General features: G+C 47.0%; 9 protein-coding genes across 9 annotated transcripts; 3 read left to right on the top strand and 6 right to left on the bottom strand.

The window, feature by feature from the left end:
- Positions 1-578: 578 nt before the first annotated feature.
- BHQ10_004641 (uncharacterized protein) lies at positions 579-2,928 on the bottom strand (the record flags this gene model as incomplete). The annotated part of the gene is made up of 5 exons (XM_040877029.1): positions 579-687; positions 738-933; positions 982-2,620; positions 2,679-2,776; positions 2,841-2,928. The coding sequence occupies 5 exons, from the start codon at positions 2,926-2,928 to the stop codon at positions 579-581; spliced, it is 2,130 nt and encodes a 709-aa protein (XP_040733145.1).
- Positions 2,929-5,026: 2,098 nt separating this feature from the next.
- On the top strand, positions 5,027-6,022 carry BHQ10_004640 (uncharacterized protein; the record flags this gene model as incomplete). Its single annotated transcript, XM_040877028.1, has 1 exon — positions 5,027-6,022. One exon carries the CDS (start codon positions 5,027-5,029, stop codon positions 6,020-6,022), a length of 996 nt encoding a protein of 331 aa, XP_040733144.1.
- Positions 6,023-6,293: 271 nt separating this feature from the next.
- On the bottom strand, positions 6,294-7,402 carry BHQ10_004639 (uncharacterized protein; the record flags this gene model as incomplete). The annotated part of the gene is made up of 2 exons (XM_040877026.1): positions 6,294-7,217; positions 7,283-7,402. The coding sequence occupies 2 exons, from the start codon at positions 7,400-7,402 to the stop codon at positions 6,294-6,296; spliced, it is 1,044 nt and encodes a 347-aa protein (XP_040733143.1).
- A 780-nt stretch (positions 7,403-8,182) lies between these two features.
- On the bottom strand, positions 8,183-8,935 carry BHQ10_004638 (uncharacterized protein; the record flags this gene model as incomplete). Its single annotated transcript, XM_040877025.1, has 1 exon — positions 8,183-8,935. One exon carries the CDS (start codon positions 8,933-8,935, stop codon positions 8,183-8,185), a length of 753 nt encoding a protein of 250 aa, XP_040733142.1.
- Positions 8,936-11,901: 2,966 nt separating this feature from the next.
- On the bottom strand, positions 11,902-14,063 carry BHQ10_004637 (uncharacterized protein; the record flags this gene model as incomplete). Its single annotated transcript, XM_040877024.1, has 8 exons — positions 11,902-12,127; positions 12,184-12,436; positions 12,484-12,620; positions 12,692-12,960; positions 13,022-13,208; positions 13,260-13,335; positions 13,394-13,729; positions 13,799-14,063. The coding sequence occupies 8 exons, from the start codon at positions 14,061-14,063 to the stop codon at positions 11,902-11,904; spliced, it is 1,749 nt and encodes a 582-aa protein (XP_040733141.1).
- Positions 14,064-16,920: 2,857 nt separating this feature from the next.
- Positions 16,921-18,192, bottom strand: BHQ10_004636 (uncharacterized protein; the record flags this gene model as incomplete). The annotated part of the gene is made up of 3 exons (XM_040877023.1): positions 16,921-17,729; positions 17,794-17,875; positions 17,935-18,192. 3 exons carry the CDS (start codon positions 18,190-18,192, stop codon positions 16,921-16,923), a joined length of 1,149 nt encoding a protein of 382 aa, XP_040733140.1.
- Positions 18,193-20,197: 2,005 nt separating this feature from the next.
- On the top strand, positions 20,198-20,807 carry BHQ10_004635 (uncharacterized protein; the record flags this gene model as incomplete). The annotated part of the gene is made up of 2 exons (XM_040877022.1): positions 20,198-20,560; positions 20,613-20,807. The coding sequence occupies 2 exons, from the start codon at positions 20,198-20,200 to the stop codon at positions 20,805-20,807; spliced, it is 558 nt and encodes a 185-aa protein (XP_040733139.1).
- Positions 20,808-21,430: 623 nt separating this feature from the next.
- On the top strand, positions 21,431-23,187 carry BHQ10_004634 (uncharacterized protein; the record flags this gene model as incomplete). Its single annotated transcript, XM_040877021.1, has 2 exons — positions 21,431-21,792; positions 21,849-23,187. The coding sequence occupies 2 exons, from the start codon at positions 21,431-21,433 to the stop codon at positions 23,185-23,187; spliced, it is 1,701 nt and encodes a 566-aa protein (XP_040733138.1).
- Positions 23,188-23,336: 149 nt separating this feature from the next.
- Positions 23,337-25,047, bottom strand: BHQ10_004633 (uncharacterized protein; the record flags this gene model as incomplete). Its single annotated transcript, XM_040877020.1, has 2 exons — positions 23,337-24,829; positions 24,894-25,047. 2 exons carry the CDS (start codon positions 25,045-25,047, stop codon positions 23,337-23,339), a joined length of 1,647 nt encoding a protein of 548 aa, XP_040733137.1.
- Between the last annotated feature and the right edge of the window lie 193 nt (positions 25,048-25,240).

Here is a 25,240-nt window from a genome sequence, read left to right as displayed (position 1 = left end):
TGTGAGATGGTCTTTTCAGTAGGTAGATGTGGTCTGATTGAATGATTGATGAAATACAAAGGTAGAGGGAGAAATGAGGTTATATAGGTATATAGGGCAGATCCACCGTCGATGACGTCGAATGTACGTAGTCTACGTTAGGGACCTGGAGTGCTCCACCAGCAACCCTGGCCAAACTCTTCAGTAGGTGGAGTATTCTGAGACCTTCTAGCTTGATCCTAATCAGATTTAGAGCTGATTCCCTGATGCGGAAGGGCGTCACGTTACTCTCGTCTAGCCCTATTTCTGACTCTTACCCGGAGGAGCCAATTCTACAAGGAGGGAGTATTTCTCATCGAAGAAATGACATTGATGAATCGCTCAGACTAACTATGTTGACAATAGATGCATCTTAATCTCGAAATTATACACATATAACACACAAAAACAAATCACTGATAGCTGTACACGGAGCAACACTCGAAGTAGAATGCAATGATGAACTGAGAGACCCTAAAGGAGAAATACGGTCGAAGAATGGAACCAAAGAAATGGAAATCCCACTTCTCGTGTACGGTGGGATAGTCGAGATGGGAAATTTATTTCCCGTTCAATGAGATGGAGTCAAGTGGTGACTGGGGACGATCGCCGGGCTTCTTGGTCCTGAGAGTCAACGGGTATGGGAACTCGTCGGGCTCCTCTTCTTCACTGCAAGACTGTCAGAATATGTACAAGATGGTAGTGGGAAAAAAACTTACGGCAGTTTCCATGCAATGTAGTCCTCCGTGCTGAGGCCCTCTCGTCCTTCTTGCAACGATGCAAAATCTCCTGGAGTCATCATGCCAGTACGGTCACGAGGTGACCCTGGCACCGAGAGTGGTCGAGAGATCTTCTGGGCTGTGCTTCCAATGTAGTCGCTGAAATCTTCCTCGGTATCGAACGATGTCGGGTAAGCTGTGTATATTAGTACTATACCTCTGAAACCGAAAGAAAATAGCATACCTCGTCGCAAAGCTAGCTGTCGAGCCTTGACATATTCAAGTCCCATACGCTTCCAGTCAAGCAAATCACTCAATCGTTCCGTTCGGTTACGCTGGTTGATACGTTGTCGTCGGCTCTTGGATGCAAATTCGAACATGAAATCGCAGAGCTGGTTGACAGACTCATCAACACCCTTGGCACGTCGGTCCACAATATGAATACCATAGTCCGATGAGTTCTCGATGAGTTCCTCCATGTAGCAGCCGAAACCAGACAGGTTCGTGGTAATGCTGGGAACACCCATGACCGTGCATTCGGCTGGGGTGTATCCCCACGGCTCGTAGTATGAAGGGAAAATACCCATGTGAGTGCCTCGTACGAAGTCGTCGTAGTCCAATGGTAGCACCGGGTTGGCAGAGTTGAGGAACTCTGGGTGGAAAACAACCTTAACTCGGTCCGAAGGATGGTTGAAGAGCTGCACGCGACGCAATTGGTTCAACACCGGGTCTTCGGAGTCGTTGACCATATTGTGCGTGACAATGGGGGGAAGAGTGTGACGTTTCAAGGCGAAGAGACGGCGGCGCAAGAGAACTCGATCTTGACTGGTAATCAAGTCCTTCTCATCAGGCAAACTATCTCCTTCCTTCCACGAGAGACAGCGTTCAAAGAGTCGGCGACCGATACCTTTCTCCACCATTTCCAGAGTATCCCTCAGTGATTTGACGACAGCTTGGCCCTTCAATGCCTCGACTGTCAGCGATGAAGTCTGGGCAGGCATGATGATAAAGGCAACCACAGTGGTCTTCGAGCCGCTTGTCTTTAAACGATGATTGAGCCGCGCCAGGGACTCGACGAACATGTCCACACCCTTGTTGCGATACTCGTAACGACCGGCGGTGAAGATATAGAGCGTGTTTTCCAGATCAAAGTCCATGTGACCGTAAAAGTGCCCTCGAACAAAATCGTGGATTTTCTCTTTGGCTTGGGAGTGTAGGTTCTGGAACTCGTGCATAGCAGAAAATTTCTTGACGTTCAATCCGTTAGGCAGCACGCCATCCGGCTTCCTCTTGAGCAAATGCTCGCTCTCAAAGGCAGTAATGTGCGAGACGGTTGTGAAGACGTCGGCGGAATGGGCGGCCGCTCTCTCGATGCAGTAACGGTGGTAGATACCGCGTTTCCCGGCTTCGGCGTCAACGTCGAAGTACTGGAGGTTGTTGTAGAAATCGACGGATCCAGCACACAGGTAGCGGCCCAATAAAGTGGCATGGGTAGTGAAAATGGTGGTCAGATCCATATGGCGCTTCTTCGTAAGAGGTAGAGCAACTCCCGCCAGCCATTCATGGAAATGAGCTATCACAGCTCGTTTCGATTCATGCGCAATGTACTCTCCAAGAAACCATGCTACCAAATATCCAAAGACAATCGCTTCGTTTGTTTCATGATCGCCTTCAGGCGAGGGAATACCCGAGGTGTTCCAGAGGTCTCCTTTCCACTCGTTCAGATAGCCATAGCCAGTGCCAGTGTCAATGAGGAGCACTCGAGGAGCACCCTCAATAAGCCAACGTCCGTAGATCATTTCAATGCCCCGTTCCTTCATCGAGGCCATTGTATCGATCATGGCCTGGTTTGTCGGTTCCATAGCTTCGACTTCGACAGCAGCCTGTATTAAACAGCATTAGCTCATGCTTCAATTCCTTTTTGGAATTGAGGTAGCTCACCGAAGCTCGGTTCCAAGGACCAATAAGTGTGTAACGCTCGCCATATTCTGCGGTCGTGACCGGAGCCTTGGATTTCAACACGGAATAAATACCTCCCACTGGACGATGAAAATAGTTGTTAGCTAGCAGAAAGTGAAAAATTTGCAAGCGGGATAGTCAAACCTCGATTGGCAACCTCAGTTGCAATCTCGAAGAGAAAGTGATTCCTTGTGTCCCGCCGAGGCGTCCCAGAGCCATTGGTCGAAGCCATTGCGATGAGATTGCTCTAAATGCCAATCAGGAGGATGAGTGGTCAAAAGAAAGTGAGACGAGACAAGGTTGCATGCACTGTCAGGACAGTTGCGATGCTCGTCCTAAGTTGGCAGACACTGCGAGAGGAGAAAGGAGGGGAAGCGAGTGGCCGAATGCACTGGAAAATTTCGTGAGGTATGATTGACGAAGAGGTCAGCTCGCGGGAAGAACAAAACAGGACGAGCGAGACGAATCAACGAGCTGGCGGGTAATAGTTAGTGGTAATGGTATCCCCGGGGACGGTGGCCTGTCTTGCGGGGGAAGCAAGCTTCCAAGTTCAGTTGCTTCTGGGGCGGCTCATACATACTGCATACGGAGGAATTACACGGTCGTATTGTACTTACCGTACTAGCCTGTCATATAAAAGTGGGCCGTGGGAGTCCAGCCATGCAGAGAAGATCTTTGTCCTCTCCGTCCAAACTCTGCCCAAATGTGTTTTACTTCCGTCTAACGATATGAATAGCTTCAATTCTTTTCTTGCCCCCCTCACTGGTATCTGCCGAGAAAGCCAACCAATAACGTAATGCTGAGCGCAACCGCACGTCTGCTAGGTACTCGCTCGATGACGATATACGACAGATATCGCTAATCCCAATCTGTGCAAGAGGATGCGCCAAGTCCCGTTTTTTGCTGTGTGACTAACTTGACTGCTTGTCTCTCCAGCCACTGAACTCATTTGACGTTATGATACTTTTTAGTATCTATCAACCATGTATGGAGCAGAATCGGTATCAATAGTTCCCCCCATCTTCACAGACCTCGTGACACGCTTTGATAGAGGAAATACGTTACGGTTCTCAGTACTCCGCGGTGAACAGAAAATGCAACCCGAGCCGTCAATGTACACTGTACTCTAAATACCGTGTCCAGCACGGGATGCTTTGTCTAGCGCTGCCCTTTCCACTGCAACGTCGGTAAGGTTTTGATATTTGTTAGCGAACCCCGAGACTCTACTTGTTCTTACCTGTAATTGATATCCGGTGAGTTCGTTGCAGCTTCTTCAGCAGCTTGAGATTGCGCACGGTGATGGATAGATACAGAATACAAAATCCAGATACAGAATGAAGTGTAATGTTACGGTCACGGTGCCACGATGCACGGACTTGATGTCAATGACGTCATATCACGTGGACTGCCTGCATCCAGCCAATCATGCGCGTTTTTTCTACCGGCGTGTTCAACGTCGAGCATACTATATACACCCAGCCTGACAACGTAGGAACAGCATCATACTGCCAACAGGGACAGCAGATGCCGGTAATTTTACCCGCTGTGTAGCTGTCACGACGCCCTGCCGACTACCACCCGGCTCTTCCTCGACTAAGTAGTCGAATAACCCTGTCGCAGAGCCAGACTGTTCATGTATGCATGCGTTCGAGACAGGCGATAGTGGACTGATGTCGCCCTGAGAAATGCGGAAAGAGATATGCACGTAGCGTCGGATCGGTTAAACTCCGCTCCGCGCTTACTATCCGGCTGTATCTGTGATTGTGTGCAATGAACCTGACTACCTAAGTGTTGTCCCGCTGGGTTGATCTCATGAGATGCTCCATGCTTCTTCACGACCATCATCAGCCTTGATACAAAGCCGACAGGGATGGCTACGTCGAGGTGATCAATGCAAACAACGTAAACACCGAATCAAACACTGTAAACACTGCAAAACTCCGCATCAGGCCTAGCGCGTGGATATATGCCTAAACCCGAGCCTGTCATCGTGCAAGGCAAACACACCGCGGATATACCTGTAGTTCGGATCTAGAGCTGATGCATGCTCTTGCTGGTTTGCATCCATGAGCTGATATTCTGCTGTATTCGGTGTATATGGCAGTACTTAAGAAGCTGTCCCCCCCGGGGATGCAAGATGGAGAAGCTCATCATCTATCACTCGAAACAAGAAAATGCCATTGGGTCTGATCACTCCAACAAATCCAAGGCTCATACTACACAGGAACACATTCCGATCAATATTTTGGTGCGGTCTTATCGTTGCAACCACTTTCCAAGCCAACAAATCATATCAAGCCCATTTTCATTCATCCAACAAATCAGCAATAATGGCCTCAAGCAACAACACAATGAAAGCAGTCGTGATCCACACCCAAGGCGGCCCTGAAGTCCTCAAAGTCGAGACCCGGCCCATCCCCACCGCCAGCCCAGGCCAAGTCCTCATCCGCGTCAAAGCATTCGGACTCAATCGCTCGGAAATGTTTACGCGACAGGGCCATTCACCGGGCGTCGAGTTCCCGCGTGTACTTGGTATTGAGGCTACCGGGATCGTGGAACATGCTCCCGGCGGGGAATTTGAGAAAGGTCAGATCGTAATGACGGCCATGGGTGGTATGGGTCGTCAGTTCGATGGTGGATATGCTCAGTATACCGTCGTACCTACAAATCAAGTCCAGGCCATCACAGTACCGACGAAGCTCGGCTGGGACGTGTTGGGCGCTATGCCTGAGATGCTAAATACAGCCTATGGCGCAATCATAAAATCTTTAGAAGTGAAGAAAGGTGATCGCTTGCTCATCAGAGGTGGAACGACTTCTGTAGGTCTCGCCGCGTTGGCGATTGCCAAGGGACTCGGTGCGCATGTCGCATCTACCAGTCGACGACCGGAACGAGAGCAGATGCTTCGCGACTACGGCGCGGATGAATTCTTCGTCGACGACGGCGCTATAGCAGCGCAAATCAAAGACGATAGCCAAAAATTCAACAAAGTGTTGGAATTAGTCGGCGTTGTGACTCTAAAGGACTCCTTTCAGTGTACATCCAAAGGAGGCATAGTGAGCATGACCGGGATCGTGGGGAATAAGTGGTCTATTGAGAATTTCCAGGCGATGGAATATATCCCCAAGTATCGTTATCTGACTACCTTTGGCGGCTGGATTGAGGAGTTCATGTCCACGCCGCTCAATGATATTGTGCAACAGGTGGAGGCTGGGACGTTTAAGATCAAAGTGGGCAGGGTGTTTCATATTGATCAGATTGCGGAGGCACATCGGTGCATGGATGATAATGCCGCGGAGGGAAAAATAGTCGTTCTTACTGATTGATGTTATGCTCTTATGATGATACCAAATTGATGAACTTTTCTGCTACCGACAGCGCTATTTTGTATCAATGAATGCATTTTATTTATGCTCTATCGAAAGGCAGTGTATCTTTTATTAAATGCGGCGCAACACAGCAGATATGTAGATAGCTGGGGATGAGGAGGAAATGGAATATGTGATGGGGAATAGAAAGAAAATAGGGATAGAAGAAATCCTCAGAGACAACGCGTCAAACCCCAGCAATCCACAGTCGCATATTTAACAGACATAATTATTTGCTGCGCTTGTAGATCTTGTCCAGAAAGGCGGAGAAAATCTCCTTCTTGAGACCCTCGGACTCATCGACAGAGTCAATCTGCTGGCGCAAATGCCCAACACGCTCTTCCTCGAATTTCAAATAGTGTTGTTCGAGTTTGAGATCGTTGTAAAGAGCCTTAACCTTGGCTTCGAGAGCACTGTCCTTGCGACCATAGGCCTCGTCGAGAAGCTTGCGCTGTTCAGGGGTGACCATGGTCAAGGCCTGATTGACCAACCACGAGCACTTGTTGTCCTGGATATCGGTACCGATCTTGCCAATAGTCTCTGGCGATCCAAAAGCGTCGAGGTAGTCGTCCTGAATCTGGAAGTATTCACCCAATGGGATGAGAATGTCCTCGCATTGTTTCAAATTCTTGGGCGAGGCGACCTGTATGTAGTATAGCGCAAGGGCGACAGGAAGATAAAAGCTGTAGTATGCGGTCTTGTACTTGACGATGAATGTGTATTTCTCCATGGAGAAGTTGTTCAAATCGACGTTGTCTTCGGGAGCGGTAATCAAATCGCACAGCTGGCCAAGCTCGGTCTGCCAGGTGGTCTCGTGGAAAATGTCGAGGAAATCAGCGTAGGCGGGGTGTGAACGAAAGTGCTTCTTGAGAATGACATAGATGGCGCTTTCGAGCATGAATGCGTCGTTGATTGCAATCATGCCAACTCCCTCTTGTCGGTACCAGCACGGTTGTCCGCGACGGGTGATGGAGCCGTCCATGATATCGTCGCTGACCAGGAAAAATGCTTGGAGGAGCTCTGTGAGCCAGCCGAGTATAGACAAATGTTCCAATTCTTTTTCGGTGAGAGGTCGGCCGAGAAGGATGCTGCCAGTGTCTGGCACTGACATGCCGCGATTCATTTTACCGCCGACGACATTGGCGTTGAGTGACTATGCATGATTCCTTGGTAAGCAATTGATTATAAATGAGCGATCTCTATATATCTGTCGCTTACATCGGAGAACCATTTCTTCGCATTCTCTGGCAAGTTGTACTTCTCGGTGGCCGCGAGGATATCCTGGATAAGGGGGTGGATGAACGCCTCGAACTCGGGTCGTGTGATACGCGTAGCCATGTCGAAATGAGCAATTGAAAAGGACTGGAGGCGGTATTTAGAAGTCGAGGCAATGAAAGAACCGGTATGTACGTGTTGTATTGTTCAATTGTGTCCAAGTGAATGTCTGTATGCTTATTGAGGGGTAAGTTAAAATAAATGTTGTGCCCCATTCTCACCCGTACTGCGTTTGGCCCAGAACGGGCTAGCGGAGACCCACGCACTCAAGCTCCCCCGGTTTCCTATTTGGGAAGCTCTAATGCAATTTATTAATAGTCGAATTTATCGTGCGGCCTGACAGTAGTTAAGAGGACGATCATTGTAAATGAAGTCTTTCTGTCGTGGCTGTTGATTGCCGTGGTGTTGAGCCAGTATGGCAAATGTCCGCACAAGCTGAATTAAACCTATGTATAAGACCTATATCAGGCCTTCTAACCCCTGCTTATGTATGCCTATTCGTAAAGAAGTGCCTTGATCTGGACCCCTCTCTATTGAACCCGCTTATCGGCCGTTAATCAATGTATTTGTAAGGGAATCTCGGGAGTATAAACTGCTTGGAGTCTGAACATTGAACATAACTAGGTAGTGTAATTAAGACTGTCCAGGCATACAGATCACTATAGATTACCTAGGTAGCTCAGGTAAATCACCGCCATAGACTAGCTCTGCATTGCATAAATATCCAAATATCAGTTGAAGGAGTGACGAGGGCCTTAAAAATCATGAAACCGAAATTGATACCATTCCGTCTGACACGATACCTTCTCCTTCCTACTTCAAATTTAGAGTAGATTGTACAACCTACTTCTCCGAGCGGCATGGCACTTCTTGCCAATAAAAGTTCTGACAGCTATTCGGGTTGGCAGCAATACCCAAATGAGACTGACCCGGCGAGAGGGGGCAAGGGGCATGAGCACCACCCGGTGGGAAAGAAATGCAAATAGCACAACTACCGCCAAAGAAAGTAGGCGATCCGCCCATTATGAGCGCTAGATCCGTAGAATTCACAATTGACAGATCTCCAGAGCCTCCAAGCCAGGCGAATCCACTACCGTTGGGGTCCCCGAACTGGTCTTGCATCCACCATGTGCCGTTGATACCGACGTATTGATCAGCGGAGGTCGTACAGGTGGTAGTATCGCCGCACACGCGGAAGACGACACCGGGGTTTTCGCCCATCACGACGTATTTTTCGGCTGAGTCGTGGCCGAGGTAGTTGTTGTTCAGGCTGAGGAGGACGTAGCAGTGACCATACTGAATACCAATGTCGGTGCCGGTTTTATTGGCGCAGACGGGTTTGCCAGTGAACGTTGGGGCGACGCAGTTGAAGCCGTCGAGGACTTGGCCGACGGGGCAGCATACACCAATACCGAGGAGGATGTCTACCCAGAAGAGTTCGGCGCTGACGGTGTCACAGCAACCGCTGACACTGGTAAGAGGGTTTTTGAAAGGGATGCACGCCTTCTTGTCTAGCTCGACAGCGGCGAGATCACTGGGGATTGCAGTGACTAGAGTGGGAAGGAAGATGAGAGGAAAGGAGTAAAAGGCCTTCATTGTTATGCTTAGTTTCCTGTTGATACTGTTAACATTGATGGAATAAGATGGTGTCAATTCAGGTTTCGATGAGGGCATCATCAGCCTTTTTATAGACAGCTTCGAGACTTATTGTCCTGACATCGTTTACGCTGTTGTCTTGAGCATGTTGGGACTTCGAAACATCAAACCAAACTTCATTTGTCAGTTCTTAGACGGTGTATAGCTCGTGTTGATCCCTGTCAAGTGGCTATCCATTTGCAGTTCTCTGCATGAACCACACTAGAAACGAGGCATCCATGATGATATCAATTCGGCAATCATGATTTGTTGTTACACTCTCATGCTCATTTCATGAACTCCAGTTCGTTATTATAACATCCCAACTTTTGCCACAAAAATGAGTCCAGGTAATTCCTACCACCCAAACCACTTGATGAAGAAACCACTTTTCAAGCAGGCCCCCCGCATCATGATTTAGATATTTCGATCTTGAACCGGCTAACAAGCTGTCCTCATGATCCTCATGGTTTTCTGAATAGAAGCAGGGATTCTCAAAATGGAATGTGATCTACTAGCCAGCCACATTGGTATCGAGGGATTAGGGTGGTAGGTGGTTCCTCTTTGCGGTACTCACCTAGGAACACCTTCAGCCAGCCTCATGCAAAGCATAATGGTTACCGCTGCGGCGCTATTCAAAAATCTCGGAACTCTTCGAAGGTGCCGACTCGTATTCAATGGAAAAATCATTAGAGAATCACAGTTTTAACCATCCCTAGCCTAGAGTCAGATGATAGGTTCGTACATACATGTAATTTATGGAGATGATCCATGTCATTGCAGCCTCAATGCATGTGAAGAGAACATTAAGAGAAATGTGAAAGTGATATGCATGGCCAAAGGGTTGATATTTCCGAGACGGTGTTAGGTTAATCAGACTGTGATCCTTCCACACTAGATCCATCTGAGCAGAGACATTGTTCTAGACCAAAGTTGCCTGGAATATGAAGGATCAGATCACCTCGGGCTGGTATTGATAGGAGGCCGACATTGGGGAGACACCTGGGAGACTGGATGTTCCCCGCCAAACACTCAGATGGAATGCAGAGATTAAGTCAGAGGTAAATCTTAATTCAAACAGCATTACTCATTACAAGCTAGCACACCGATCTGCATTGTGCCTAGATGCAATGTATAAGCTTATATTGTATTGACGTATAGAGGGTCTAGTATCGATAGGTAGATTACATGTAAATGGATTTCAACAGCCAAAGCCTTGGCCGACGCCGAACTAGTGTTCCTCTAGTTTCCGAGCCAAATGTAGGATCTCTCGCACTTTTCCTTTTATGGTCCCTGTCAGACGGACTGGCATCCGCTATCGACATTGAGGATAGATAACCGACATGTGCATATACCATAACCCCATGACAGGCACGGGAAGATTTCAAACGAGACTGGCTATATCTATCCCTCTCATTTCTGCACAACGAGCCATAGCGAACGAGGGCTAAATTAAGGAGTATTCCGTAGAGCCTTGCTGGAAGTGTATACTGCAGCTGTCAAAAGCGGGGTGGAATAGAGGGCACATGGACTCTTTGGTACGTCGTACTGGATTGGGGTTTCAGCCAGCCAAACCGCCGCCGTCACGTACTGGTGCAGACATATCAATCATGGGCCTGCGTTCTACATTGACGAGTACATACTGGCTAAGCTTATTATTGGAGAGCTGCAAAGTAAATCACAGCCTTACCCAAGTGGGAAGTACGTGTCGTTGTCTTGATGAACGATAGTTCGTTCTAGCATTCCGCTCGTGCATCTTTTCCGAGGGGTTATACATCAGTTGGCGCGGGGAATGTGACAGATCTATCCGTTCGATGCATATTTTCAGGTTACACGTTGCTTTGCCACACACCCACACACACACACACACACACACACTTGTGTTCCATTTGAATGTCTCCAAAGCCTTTCTAATGTATTACGAGGGATAGTAGTTGGTTCACCTGATGCTGTAGTCGCAACGAAAATAGCAAAAATAGACGGTGTAAAACAATGGAATAAGCACTGTGATTGGTCGAAGTATATCTGCAGAATCCCGGGAGCTTAACTTTTTGTGGCTAGTGTACAAAGATTGGTGAAAGTGATTAGCCAATAGCCTTGATTTGTTGCTGATTGAGTGTGGGGTATAGACCCACTATGTATGGTTTCCTAATTCGGTCCTCTGATAGAGTAGTCGTAGGTCCGACTCAAAAGCTCAATACCCCATGACATATCTGGTAGGTAGAAATCAAGACATCCAGTTTGAGTTTCGTGACAAATCGCAAATTCTGGTAACACAACAATTTTACCCTTCACACATAATACAGTAATAAAAATCCTATCCGTACTAGCCCTGGAATGGTAGTATATCGCCATCAATTAATTAATGGGGTTGCGAAAGCTGGGTAGATTGAATCTTCTCACTGCCTCCTTGGATAGATCTCGCGGAGATTGACTGCGAAACGATAGGGTGTGAGGGAGATGAAACAGATATTGTTGTGTTATATCCTGGGGATGCATGGGTGTCGTCAAATTCTTAATCCAAATCACAAATCTTACTTTCGCTTTGGTAGGTCTGTTTCTTCACATGATAGCGAGTCTCACGAGACTACTATTCCCGTTCAAGGTAATGAGAAGGAAAAGCGAGAATTTCAAGTTGGCAGTGATGAAATAGGTAAATGAGCTGACCGCTTCCTTTTCAACGTCGGCCTGGATAGTAAATAGTAGGGCAAGCTTTTCGACGGAGCAGGCCGCCAAAGCAATAAAAGGCTCAAAACAATACAATGCAACGGAACAATAGACAAAGTAGAACTTGAAGCTGTTGCTTGAATCATAATTGACTCAGTGACTATGTAGTATCAAACTTCTTTGTGTGTCTAACTTAGATCTTCTCATTGTCGTCTACCAACATGATAATCATACCATCACCAAGAAGTATTATGAATTACCTACTGAGAGTCCGTAGAGCCAGGAGCATGAGCAGCCCGTCGTCGTAGCTTGCCCTCGGCGTCGTGTTCCTCATCCCAGCGAGCTACATCAGCTTTGGGAACCTTGACCAAGTGATGGACGATTGATTTGTTCTCATACTCAATCACTGTCTGTCGAAGCTCATAACCCTTGACTCTTGGCAGAACCTTGATCCATACGTAATAATACACACCGCATAGAAGGAGACTGTTGAAATGTATCAGCAAAAAATCCAAAGAAGCAAAAGCTCGATGAGTACGTACAGCCCAATGCCGACCACCAGGTACGTTCCATACCAAAAGCTGACATCACCACCAGTTGCGCCCTTGAGAGGTGGATACCATGGAGCTATGAGCATATATGTATTCGTCAGAGTTGCAAAGGCAATAGCGATGTCCCATGCACGATACTGAGGGCGCGGAAGGCCGGCATGTCTACGGCGCCGTCTAATAAAGAGTACGCCAACGACGAGAAGCAGATTGAAGATATTGCTGGGATATACAGAAAGATCCACCACTATGTTGTGTTAGCTGTGTGTCAATTAAACTTAGGCATGAACATACCAAAGTTGAAGGCATCACCGGCGGGCGGTGCAAGGATCATGATCATAGTGGTTCCCCAAACAAAGACATAAGGTCCTAAAGGCGTTCCGAATGGTTTTGTATAGGTCCAGAACTTTGGATAAGGAAGGACACCTTGTCTATAGCATTGACAAATTAGATGGGAAAGTAGTACAGGGGAGAAGAGAAGACTCTAGTTGAAGAGACTAACCTTCCAGTCTCACGAAGCAATCTTGACGAATTGATCAGGACAGCGACCAGGTTGCCAAATGCACTCATGCAAATAAGCACATTCAGAGCTCGTGCAGCACCGCCGGTGCCAAACACATTTTGAAAAAACACTGCAGCAGCAATCTGCTTGGACGACAGTATAGCCTCTCGCGAAGCGACGGAAAAGTAAGCAACATTGACCAAAATGTAGAGAATCGTGACGACAAGCAAAGACGATGGTGCGCTCCATCGGAGGGTTTTGGTTGGGTTCTGGTCAAGGTTAGGGGTAATCTAAAAATTCGATGTCACCACAAGACAAAAGGTCGCTTACCTTCATCTCATTTACGAGACCGAAAGCATTGGTATAGCCTGCATAAGAGAAGATGATCTTGACCATGGCATTGGTGGCACCGTATGCCGTGGCACTCGATGTTCCTCTCCACGCATCTCGCCAGTTGATGTTGGGGTCTGCCACGCGGGTATGCCCTCCGAGGACTACTAAGCCCGCAATCGATATTCTGCAATCGTCAGCAATAGTCTATAACCAGAGACCTTGGAAGGCAACCAACAGTAACAGAGTTGCAAGCTTAATGAACCCAAATCCGAGAACGACTCGTAGAGACCATCTGGTGCTTGATATGACGACTTTGAGTCTAAGGTTAGTCGTGCTGAGAAGACGCGGAGTTCCAAGCTATGAACGAACCTAACGTTGCCAAAGTATATGCACCCACAGCCACTGCTTTTAATTCCCACGCTGTATATGTATACCCAGCAAGCTTAAACATATACTGGGCGAAAACGATTGCGTTGCTGCTTGAAAACGAGAAGATAACATGCTTTATGGCAAATACCGTAGGGAAGAAGTACAGCGGTTTTGGATATGCTTGTTCCAGGTATACGACGTCGGATCCAGAACGACTGGGAAAGTACGACGAAAGCTCCAGGTAACAAGAAAGAGTACTTTGGGATAGTAGGAAACCTATGAGCCAGTATATCATTGTTAAGCCTACCGATCCGACGCCGTTCAATATCGTGGCCGCTTTGGGAAGAGTGTCAGCAATGTATATCACAATTGGTCTACATAGAGGAGTCAGGATCAAAGTCTTACGTGTTGAAAAAATACCGGTGCCAATCATCTGGTTGACGTTCAAGCACAAGCTCACCCATGAATTGACTGAATATCCCAATGGAGATTGCTTTTCAACAGGGGCACCCCTTGCATCTTGGTAAGTTGCGATTGAAGTGTTGGCACCTTCTGCTACCTTGTAAGCAATATCGCCATCCTTGACAAACTCTTCATCGGAGGAATCTCTATCGCTAGTATTGACGCCCACGTCCTGGCCCTTTTCTTGATCCGGGAAGAGTGAAGCCATTGTTGATAAAGAAGGGTTTGCTTATATTTATCGGCTTCGTCTCAGATACACCAGTAACAAGTAAAAGGGTATCATCTTGTCCCTTCTTATAGACTGCCGTTAACAAAAATACGAGTACAATGTTTTATTAACTGAAGCCGCTAAGGGGGTGCTCATCGGTGTCTCCAATGGCGCCATGCTAGTGGCACGAGGAGACGGCGACGATCATTCGACCACAACAACGTTATCTGCACCCTGACAGGGATTCTTGCATGGATTGTGTGCGAAGATGAAAAAATTGTGTCACAGCTAATTCTTGGCCCGGAAATGTTTTTCGAGAGAGACGAGCTAATCAGAAGACAAAATGACGTTCCTCCGCACGACAGTTTAGCTATGAGCTAAACATATCCACCAGATGTCAGGGTCCAATTTAGGGCGACCATGTGGAAATGGAATAGTCCTGGTCTATCAGAATTGATCGTTACCGAGATACCCTGGCTAAATATTCGTCGGGGTATGCCGACATATGTTCCATGAAGCCTAGACAGTTTGGAAAGCTAGGATTCGTTGATGGGGCGTGTGCACAGTTCCATATACCCATATTATAACCTAACATCTGCTTTGCAGACGCCTAGCTTATTCCAGTAATGGGACCACACTTGACGGGATTTGATATTTTCGCGTCAGGACATTCGGCACTGAATGGCGACATCGCCGACGATGGTCAAACAAAGGGGCGGAACTGCTCTGTGGCGTTGCAAGTCGAGTCCGAGAAGAAATTTTCAACCCTCACAATTTACTACCGTGGTTTGTCGATGAAAGCTGACCGAAAAACTAGTGCTATTGTTGTGAGTCGTTCGTTTATTTAGTATGTGGGAACCGATAAAAGTCAAAGATGTTGGTTGGCATGAGGTTAAAGCTAAGATGCGGAGCAGGCCAACACTGGGGCGCATTTATTTTTGCGCTGCTTCTTGATGAGGCAAAAATGTTGGGCTCAATCGACCGTGGGTGGTGAAGAGTTGAATAGAAGACATCAATCTAACATGTCTTGGCTAACATTTCTTGGTCATGAAAATGTCCACCGACTTTAGTAGTATTGCATTTCCAATCTCATGTGCACCGGATGTCCCCTGCAGAAGCCGCATTGTTGCTGTATGCGGTGCAAATCGACTTCGAACATGCGGATTCTTCGGCGAAGGATGGCTGGCTCTTTTCCGACTTCTACCTATTTGATAGACCACTTTCCGTCGTGGGATCTTCCCACCAAGTCCGATTAACTTCAGAAGATCCCGCTGTTCTCGTGGCTAAGTACACAGAATTTGCTCATGAGAACCTCAAGCAAGATAGGCGGATGGTACTCAACGAAGGTCGGTCAATAGAAATTCAGCAGGCTGTGAATGTCAGAGTGGTAGAAAGACTTGCGCTTTTGAAGCACTTCAATAGCACAATCACTGAACGAGCTTCAGTTGCAGCAATTTCTGGGGAGCAATTGATAATCCTCCTGATGGGATATGGCGAGATGAATTTCCTTCGGAGTAGCACTTAGTGGCGACTGCATACAAGAGAACGCGCCGAAGCTTACTATAGGGCACATAAATCCTGTTTTTCAGGACCATATCCCTGTAGCTTGTTCATGACATCGTGTTACTCAAGCGGCTGGCTGATGCAGACAACTGCCGAGGGCAAGTTGCCTTTAAATCCAAGTGTCGGGCATGCGAATCGTGGATGTGCTATACTGGAATCGATCATGACTTTTGGAAATTCAGAGATATGGAGCGACTTCAGTTGGGAGTCACCTTATACCTCTCTAGCATTTTCTATATCGTATGCCCATGCGAGACGCAATCTGACATTTGATGAGCATCAAGTCTAGTTCCTGACTTAGAATGACCGGTGGGCCAATTACTGTCAATCACGCACCGGGATTACTCTAGAAAGATTCAAAGAGGTCTAGAAATGTCTTCTGTCAAGTACAAGAAATAAGGATGTCGTTGGACCTTCAGCAGGTGCTCGAAAACGAAGGCACGTGCGTTATCACTGGGGGTACATGTTATGGCATCCTGAAGCGCACAATACCTCCAAAAAAATTTCATTTTACGGTCAGCTTATGCGTCTGCTGAGCAAGTAAAGTCAGAGTTTAGTGATATATAAATTGACTGCCTTTACAAAACGTTGCAATATCGTCTGGCTATCCTGGAGTATGTCGATGAATTTGTCAAGGCTATAGATTTATTATTGGATATCATTGCTCAATTTGAAACCGAGCGTTGGAAAGGATCAAAGTAAGAAAAGGAGCTCTACTCAAAAGCTTGGGTTTTGGTGATTCACGGGCATTTGCTTCATAGGCCCGTAGAGGCAGGTCATTCTTACCATAATGCTTACTTATATATGAGTATCGTCTTGGCGATCTCAGGATTAACACTGGAAGAGATCACAGGAAGAGTGGAAATGGCTAAAAGACATGTGCTTCAAAGTTCTGATCAAATCTATCTTTCATATGAAGGTAATATTATTATTAATGATGCGGGGGTTGTCCGGCATTTAGACGCCTTTTCCCCTCTATGTGTGAGCTGGGATATCAGGTTGAGCGTCATGTGCCAATCCAGTCTTAAAATAACTATACACTAAGACGTACGCAATCAAATGCCGTAATAAGAAAGGGATTTTGCTGTACAGGGATAGAGATCATCTCCCTTCTCGATACGATATAAGAATAAAGTCATATATTGCTAGTACACTTGTACACAACTTCAAGCTGCCACAACGCCCATGTGTATCAAAAGACTAAGCAACTCCGAAACATGCGACTCGAAGTCAGACAGAGCTTGGTTTCACTGCTGCAAGATACAGTCCCATGAGATTTACCTCGGGGATTGGGCTATCCATTGACAGTGGGAACAGTACTTTCGCAGGTCGTCAACACCGCACGGTCAGGGCCTGTAGTAATAGTCTGGCATCCTGGCAGGGCCGAAAGAACTCCACCATAAGTCAAAACACCCCCAACCGGATTATCCAAATCGGGATATGTCCAACCGCTATCCTCACCTGTAGTGGGTTGCATCATACAGGCAGCCATCTGCTCATCTGTGAATATACCTCCTCGATTACCGAAACATGTTGGGTCAGATAAGGGTGGAACACCAGTATTTCCTGGCGTACAGGTCGGCATAGTCGCATTCAACACACCGGGTTCCCATCCGTTTATGAAATCCACGTGGAATCCGAATCCTGTCTTATCTCCCATGGCGAGCATAAATGGACTATCCTCAGCTGTGTAAAGTCCATCAAATGAATTGATATTGAGCCAGTATTCGACAAAGATCTGGGGGAAGCGGGCTACTCGATGGGTTTCCGGGCATCCATCAATATAATCTGCGACAGGATATGCCATATGGGCGCTGGGATTGGAAACGTTGAATGGTTGCCCATTCCAGCATGAGGGCATAGTAATTGCGGCTGCCAGGCCATTTGGGCAGCCGATGAAGCCAGTCGGGAAACCCACCGTGCTTATATCGGGATATTCTGAGGTCCCGTTTCCGTGACAAAACCATCCTAGTTCACTGCCGTATGGTCCCATGGACGTTGCGTTTTCAGCACGAAGTGTTGCGTCACCGGCTATCATTCGAAACTCTTCAGGGAACTCTTGGATATCGGTGTCGTACGTGTTAGCACCCGTGCCATATTTGTCTGGTTTTCTTTATGAGCAACCGTTCCGTAAGTCAAATGCATGTCAAGGTGGGATGGCACTGACAATATATTTTATGATAGGGCTGTTCAGGCACGCGGATGAACGACCCATTACTAGGATCTTGGAAATAAAGGTTCGGCATCCACTTGAGTCACGAAAGTCAACTTCCGATCGGGCCATCTATGCCATAAAAAAACCACTCACATAATTTGACTTGTCTGCAATTGGCTGGACTGTGGAGCAGGTGGACGTCTGGGTCTGCGCAAAGTCCATAGTTGAGGCAAAACCATTGCCTCCAACGACACTATGGACATGCTGTGATAATGCCTTGCCTGGGCTGAGAAGAGGATCAAGTCTCTCAATGGTTAGAGGCATGCCACTTCCAAGAACAAAGTAATAGCCCTGCTGTGCTGCCGTGGGCACGGCTAGGACAGCTACAGTCTTGAGGATCTGGGAGAACATCTTGCTGTAGCAGTCACTTTTGGGGGTTTCACAAATTGATCTTAGGTGACATTTACTGGAGGATAATGGACCTAAAAGGCAAAGGGAGCATGTTTTTATATCTTTAGGCGATGCTACGTAGACGATGATGTATGCATGCTAGAAATAAGAAGATTTGGTTTCACGAAACTTGCGGGATTTCGCTCCCAAACCATTTGTTTCCGGATGGAAGTACGCTATGCAAAGAGAATCGGGAGTAAAACATCTCGTGATGGCAGTCATGTTTCATCATTGTAAGAGTGGCTGAATCTCAGCCTCGACTGATATATTCCTCCTCAATAGGGTTACATACATATCTTTAGCGTCCGACTATAGCCCGTAGCTAAAACAGTTGCAACCCGGATGAACCGGGCCATGAAGAATCCCCAGATTCTTTAATTTGATGACTGCCCAGGCGCGTCCAATTGATATCAGCCGCAAATAAGAACAGGCACTAGGGTAACATAGAATAGTCGGCACTTAGACCCCATATTCCAAAAGGGGTAAAAGGGTAACAATGGATGTATTCCCCATGCTGACCAGAAAATACATCAACTTCTTCCCCATCTTCGTATAGACTTAAAGTCATCAATACCTGTTGGATGTGGATTCTTAAGATCTTTATCGGACACCATATAGACTCTGCACGGTATCCTTCCTGATTGGGTATGTAGTTAGTCTCTATGCATTTTGGATATGGTGTTATTTTCACAAGCTAGTATCGTTCGTATGATCAGCAATGTAACGCCGCGGGATAGAATGCTCTTATGCTACCGAATACTTTGGTGGGCGGCTCTTGATTGAATATGATCTAAAACAATGTATCTGCGGACAGCCATAATATCGTGTACAGCTATATCTTCTCTTCTAAGGCGATAAGTATACACCCCAAGTACCTAATTAGAAAATTTGTAGAATAAAAAAAAGATCATGCAGATATCAACGAACATGATGAACGTGCTGAGTAGCTACCTAATACGAGCCCAGTCTTTCACATAGGCTGCAGTAACCATCATACAGAGCTAGCTTGCAATACTGAAAATTACAGAATAGAATGTAAATGAATGTTACTGTTCGAACAGAGTGAATCCGACTCGATTGAAGATTGTACTGCAATCGGAACCCGGTCCCGATATCATGATAGGTACTCTAACTGGCACTTGGGCCAACTTGATATAGTTTACATTGCCATTGGATAGGTCTAATTCCAACTAGATATCAATCAGTGTATGTTTCCGTCTTGAACATAAAAACAATGCGGTATTCTCGTACAGCTTCGATTATCATTGGTACTAATATGTTTATATTAGCGCTAAATCTTTTCATCAGTCGGATTGGTTCCTGTGATACGGAGAACCGTATATTTGCTTCACATGTTTGCCCGCAAATGCTACATCAGGCTCTGATCGACTGCATGATATCTTTCGCGCGGTTCAGATTCAAGTTATCGCTTTTTATTCTGAATACTTTTATTGGCCTTTGTCCCCGAAAGTCCGCGGACAAGTTCCTAGCCTGAAGGAAACCCCGCTCTTGTAATCCTGTTCGACGTGAGAGAATACAATTGGTTGATATTGAATGTTTCTTCCTGGGGTACGGAGAAAAGTCTGCGGTATATGCCCGTTGATATTCAGATACTCTCTGAATAGAGAGTACATAAATAGAGGTAAATCATCGAGTTCTGCTAGGATGAAAAGACAATCTGAGAATCAGTCTTTCAGCGTTTCCGTCTCTTATTTCTTGGAAGAATTCCCGACATCATTTCCACCGAAATTGCAATTCCTCTGGATCGAAAATGACGTTAAGCAAAACATATGCAATCCTGGCATCCGTGTCACTATGGCTTGGAGTAAACGCCCAAGGCAAAAGAGGATTGTGCTACGGAAACGTCACATGGGCGAATTATTTTGCTGGAAACTCTAAGGTAACTTGGGGTTACAATTGGGGCGTACAATCTGGTGGTCTTGATTCATCACTGGAGTACGTGCCAATGTTATGGTCGGTTCCAAGCGGCGCCGACCCGGACTTTGAGAATGCAGCAGCAGCGGCAAAGAACGTTCTAGGGTATAATGAGCCCGACTTGGGGTCTCAAGCCAACACCATTCCCTCTGTTGCTGCAGCCGGTTACCAGACCTATATGCAGCCTTTGGCTGGGAAAACTCGAATTGGTGCTCCAGCAGTGACCAATGCAGGCAATGGGGTGCTTGCTTACATGGGTCTTGGATGGTTGGAGTATTTTTTCGACGATTGTCAAGGTTGTCACGTCGACTTTATTCCTCTGCATTGGTATGCAAATGACACAGCTGCCAATTTCGAGGCCTATTTAACTCAGGCTTATGATCGTTTCCAAAAAGTAAGTTTATCTAAACCTGATGTGGACGATTCAAAGCTGATAGTGTTTATAGCCTATTTGGGTCACCGAATTCCAGCTCCAGGACAGCGATGCCAACCAAGTCGCGTTCCTTCAAGAGGTGTTGCCATGGATGGATCAGCAATCCTGGATTGAGAGATATGCATACTTTGGGCCGTTTGAGACTTTCCTGATCAACGGTGCTGGGAACGGTCTCTCGGATGTTGGAAAGGCGTATGTCAGTATCTAAGCAGTGTACATCGAAATGGAGGTGTTTCTAGCAATCGATCAACAATATAGTGGGGGGGATGCTGTACTGTATTATTCACAGCAGATATGAGAATGAATGAACAGCATTTACTATGTCCTTTCTAATTCTTCTTAATTCTTCTTAAAGTAGCCAGCGATAGAGTTAGGGCTTGGTTCCATAAAAGGTTAGCGTGTCCATGACTCGCGGTGAGGCAGGCAGCTAACCATTTTCGGACTAGTCGCGCCAACGAACTTATGTTTTGTTTGATTGTGTAATGACCTCCAATCAGAAACAAACTCATCCATCAATATGAAACCACCGACACTCAAAACCTGGAGAATGCGTGTAACTGACTACAATGATAGCACAATAGCGCATAGTAGTGCTATCTCCCCGTTCATCTCGATACTGCCCAGCTGGGGCTGAATTCGAGCTGAAGTTCCGACTTTTGACCTGTGTGACGCATCTTTCTTCTCGGCTTTTACTGGATGGCCAGCCACGATTTGTCCGTTAGGATCGATCCTGCGACCTCGACATGATATGACTCTCGCTTTGTCTACTATTACCCTCTCCTCACACCGAACCGCTCTTCTGGATACCATCGACTCATCGTCGTAGCAGCAATGCGCCTGTTTAAGAAGTATTGCCTGCCGTCGCATACTGAAAAGAGTGCGGGGAAGAAGAACAAGGAAAAGCCTCCATTCCGCGCGTCGAGCTCGTTCAGCAGCAACAGCAGCAAATCGACTAGCAGGAACTCGCCTCTATCTCCTTCGCATTCTGCCTCGAGCTACGATCCTACCAAACGACTGCCCCCGCAAGTTCTCAACAGAATATTCTCCTATGTCTGCCCTCATGCGCTCGATGAATCATATAACTCGTCTGAAGAGTCAATAACTGAAGATGGCTGCATGCTATGTGATATGCGCGACTTGGCGTGCTGCGCTTTGGTAAGCAAAAAGTGGTCCACGCCAGCGCAAAAGTTACTGTCCGTTCTCCCCCTGTCGCTTGGCTAGCCTCTTATTGATTCATTCTTGACTTCAGCTACCGAAATGTCCGCATCGACGCCGTTCACTACTGTGAACTTGAGATCGAGCTATCCGCAAAACGCAAACGTCGCCGCTCTTTTGTCGACCAGAATGGAAAAAGGTTGGATGTCCCACAGTCGCGGTTACATTTATTCATGAGAACAGTCAGGGATTCTCGACAGCTTGCCGAGACCGTTTTATCTTTGAGATTGCCATACATGACCCGAGAGGCTAGCAAGTCGGATCTAGCTCGGACTATTTCCGTGTTACACAGTTTGCGATATGTCGACCTACCAGTAGGATTCTTCACCGATGATCCCTCGTCGTACGCCTTGAAGCAGGAGTTGATAGCTAATTGTCCTGATGTTCGACGTATGACATATGCCCATGGCTCAGAGATGAGTTTTTCCCAGATAGTCGGCTCGTCGTTGTGGAAGAATTTGGAGAGTCTAGAGTTATCCAACCTGCAGGTTGAGGAGAGTACTCTGCGGCAGGTTCTCTCTTCGTTTCCCGCATTGCGAAATCTGAAGATGGAAAACATGCCATCAATAGGAGATTCTCTCTTTACTCCTAACCAATACCTCCCGACGTTTCCACCTATCGCCAAGTTGACGGTTCGGAACATATCAACCATCACCGCTGGCGGGCTGGCTGATCATCTCTCCGCTCCACAGACTCAACATGCTCTTAAAGAATTGGTTCTGGTGCAATGCGGAGTCCGTCCAGAATCATTACATACAGTCTTTTCCAGAGCCCCTCGACTCGCAAACCTCACGCTAGAGTTGGAGGTAGACAAATCTTTTCTTGCACAAGAGACCCCGCTTCTAGCGTCCAGAAGTCTGAAAACCATACACTACGAAATTACCTGTTCAGGAAGCCCAACCGGACCACAGCCTGTGACAAAATCCTATTATGACTATCTGATGTCTTCTCTCAAGGCAAATAGTCTGCCATCCCTGCGGAATATATATGTCCTGGATTCCTCATTCGCCGATCTTCTTCTTCTGGTTCCGCCGCCCCGTCTATTCGGCGGAGGCGAGAACGGACTGCAGTCAGTAGGGCCAGGATTGCAACAACCATTGACACTCTACACCAAAGGCATGGACGAATTCGAGTGGAATGTGACCGAATTCGAGCCGGTATCATCTGGCAGACGATCAAGTACGACCAGACCAGTCAGTTTCCATTCGGCACAACTGAGTCCACGATGGGGTGGGGACGCGCGTGAGAGTGTCCTTGTAGGCAACGGATTTGGAGGATATCTTGCGGTTCCTGTGGACGAAGGACGACCGATGAGCAGTAGTGGGGTTCGGGGTAATGACAAAAGGGATAGCAAGTATGATCTGTGGAGGTGATTGAACTTTTATTACTCTCTGCCCTGGTGCTTCAATCTTTGTACAAAATTTGATCCATTTGCAAAGCTGCTGGTCGTATCTAGTCACGGCATTTAATAAGTCTGATACAGGGTAGTATTGATATTCTATTTAACAAAGAGGTTTTAAAATCAATACACAGCGAAATCTTCAAAGATCACGTCCCGAAACTTTCTATCAAGAACATCATCATCGCCCTCTGGGTCTTGAATATTTGTCGATGCAAAAATGCCAAAAGAAGGACCGGTGAAGTCTAAAGCTGTCATGTGCAAAGAGTCAACAGATCCAGCGCAAACCCACTCGGTCGTTGACCCAGGGAGGTTCTTGTTGCCTGCTGTGACCCCGCGGAAGAGGAAAGTGTAATCATTCGGAGTAGCACGAATCTCGAAGATGATTTGATCGGCATCTTTCGATACTGGGTGCTGACTGACGACGACTGGGTTGCACGTAGTATGCCTGATTTTGTCGTGATGAGTCAACTCGACAATGCCCTTAGCAAAGTCGTAGTATATATCAACATGCTGGACGTCATCTTTGAAAAGCGAGAAACCAGCCTTTAGCAAAGTTTGCACAGAATCTTGCCGGTCTCTCTGGAGATGCAATGTTGCAGTTGGGTTGCAGGTGAGATTCCGTTGGCGCTGAGCGAGAAAACTGGCTGTTCCTTTTCTTGTAGAAAGGTCATTGCCTCGGGCCACGATTGAGATCTTGCTTCCACCGGCAAGGAATGTATAGTCAGAGAGACGCGGACTGCGAAGGTGGAGGTATTCGACTGGTGTTCCCGATTTAGATATATCCGGGCCAGTGCAGCCTTGACTACTGCCAACTTCAACCGACTCAAAGGATGTAGAAGTCTGCTGGATTTCAGGCCACCCTCCCTTTGGCCAGTTCACTGGAGTGAGAAAAGTCTCGCGGCCCAAAGGAGCTCTCCCACCTTCTCCATTGCGAATTCCCAAATGAACTGCCCACCAGTTACCATGTGTATCCTGAAAAAGATCACCGTGTCCAGTGTGCTGGATATATTCATCTTTCCCATCGGMAGTCAAGATTGGGTTTGCCGCATAACTCTCGTAAGGGCCCCAAATGTTCGTTGACCGCGCAATTGTGATGCAGTGATGTTGCCATGTTCCGCCTTCTGCTACAAAAAGGTAGTAATACCCATCCTTCTTATAGATGTGTGGACCCTCGACATCACCCTGACTGAGATGGCCAGTCCAAATCGTCTTGATTTCGGAAAGAGGCCTGCCCGTGGAGATTTCCACTTCAAACTGGCGGATTGAGCACATGGGGTTGCCCAGCGGGCCTGCATGCCACGATCCTTGGATATAGACGTGATCATCCTCGTCGAAATATAGGCTTGGGTCTATTCCCTCAAAGTCAAAGTAGACCGGATCGCTCCACTGGTCCGACCAGATGTCGAGCGTGGTGATGTAGAAGTTGGACGTGTTTAGTCGATCGCCTTGCTTGTAGACATTCGTGCAGATGATATAGAATATCTCCTTGTGATGTCTTATCGTGGCTGCAAAGAGCCCTGTTGCAGCCACGATTCTCCGTCCTCCTCCGATGGGGAATCCGTCTACGCCTGCCCTCGTCAATGAGAGTTGGTCGACTCTGTTGATCGCATTCCCTAAGATTGTACAAATCGCTCAATTATGCTATACATCTTATAAAGAGACTACTCCTGAACATACCAATATGCACCCAGTCTTTCAGATTCCGAGATGCGTATACCGGCAGCCCTGGGAAGAGATGAAACGACGAGTTCACGAGGTAGAAAGTGCCATCCACGAGCACTACCGATGGGTCGGGTGCGAAACCCGGCACGATTGGATTATGGTATATCATATCTCTGATACGGTGCCTCACATCGTGCCAGAAATAAATTCAAAAAGGGACAAAAGATGCATCGATCGAGAAGCAATTTTGTTTTAGTGTCCCATTGCTATATGTCGGGTTTTCCGAGCTTGAGCAGGATCGTGACTGTTCTGTCATTCGATATTCATCAATTCTTTGGAATCTCTCTCGGTATATCTCGCCC

This window comes from Talaromyces amestolkiae (assembly GCF_001896365.1).
Source record: "Talaromyces amestolkiae strain CIB chromosome Unknown scaffold8.1, whole genome shotgun sequence".
NCBI lineage: Eukaryota > Fungi > Ascomycota > Eurotiomycetes > Eurotiales > Trichocomaceae > Talaromyces > Talaromyces amestolkiae.
This window is presented reverse-complemented; position numbering and strand designations above follow the sequence as displayed.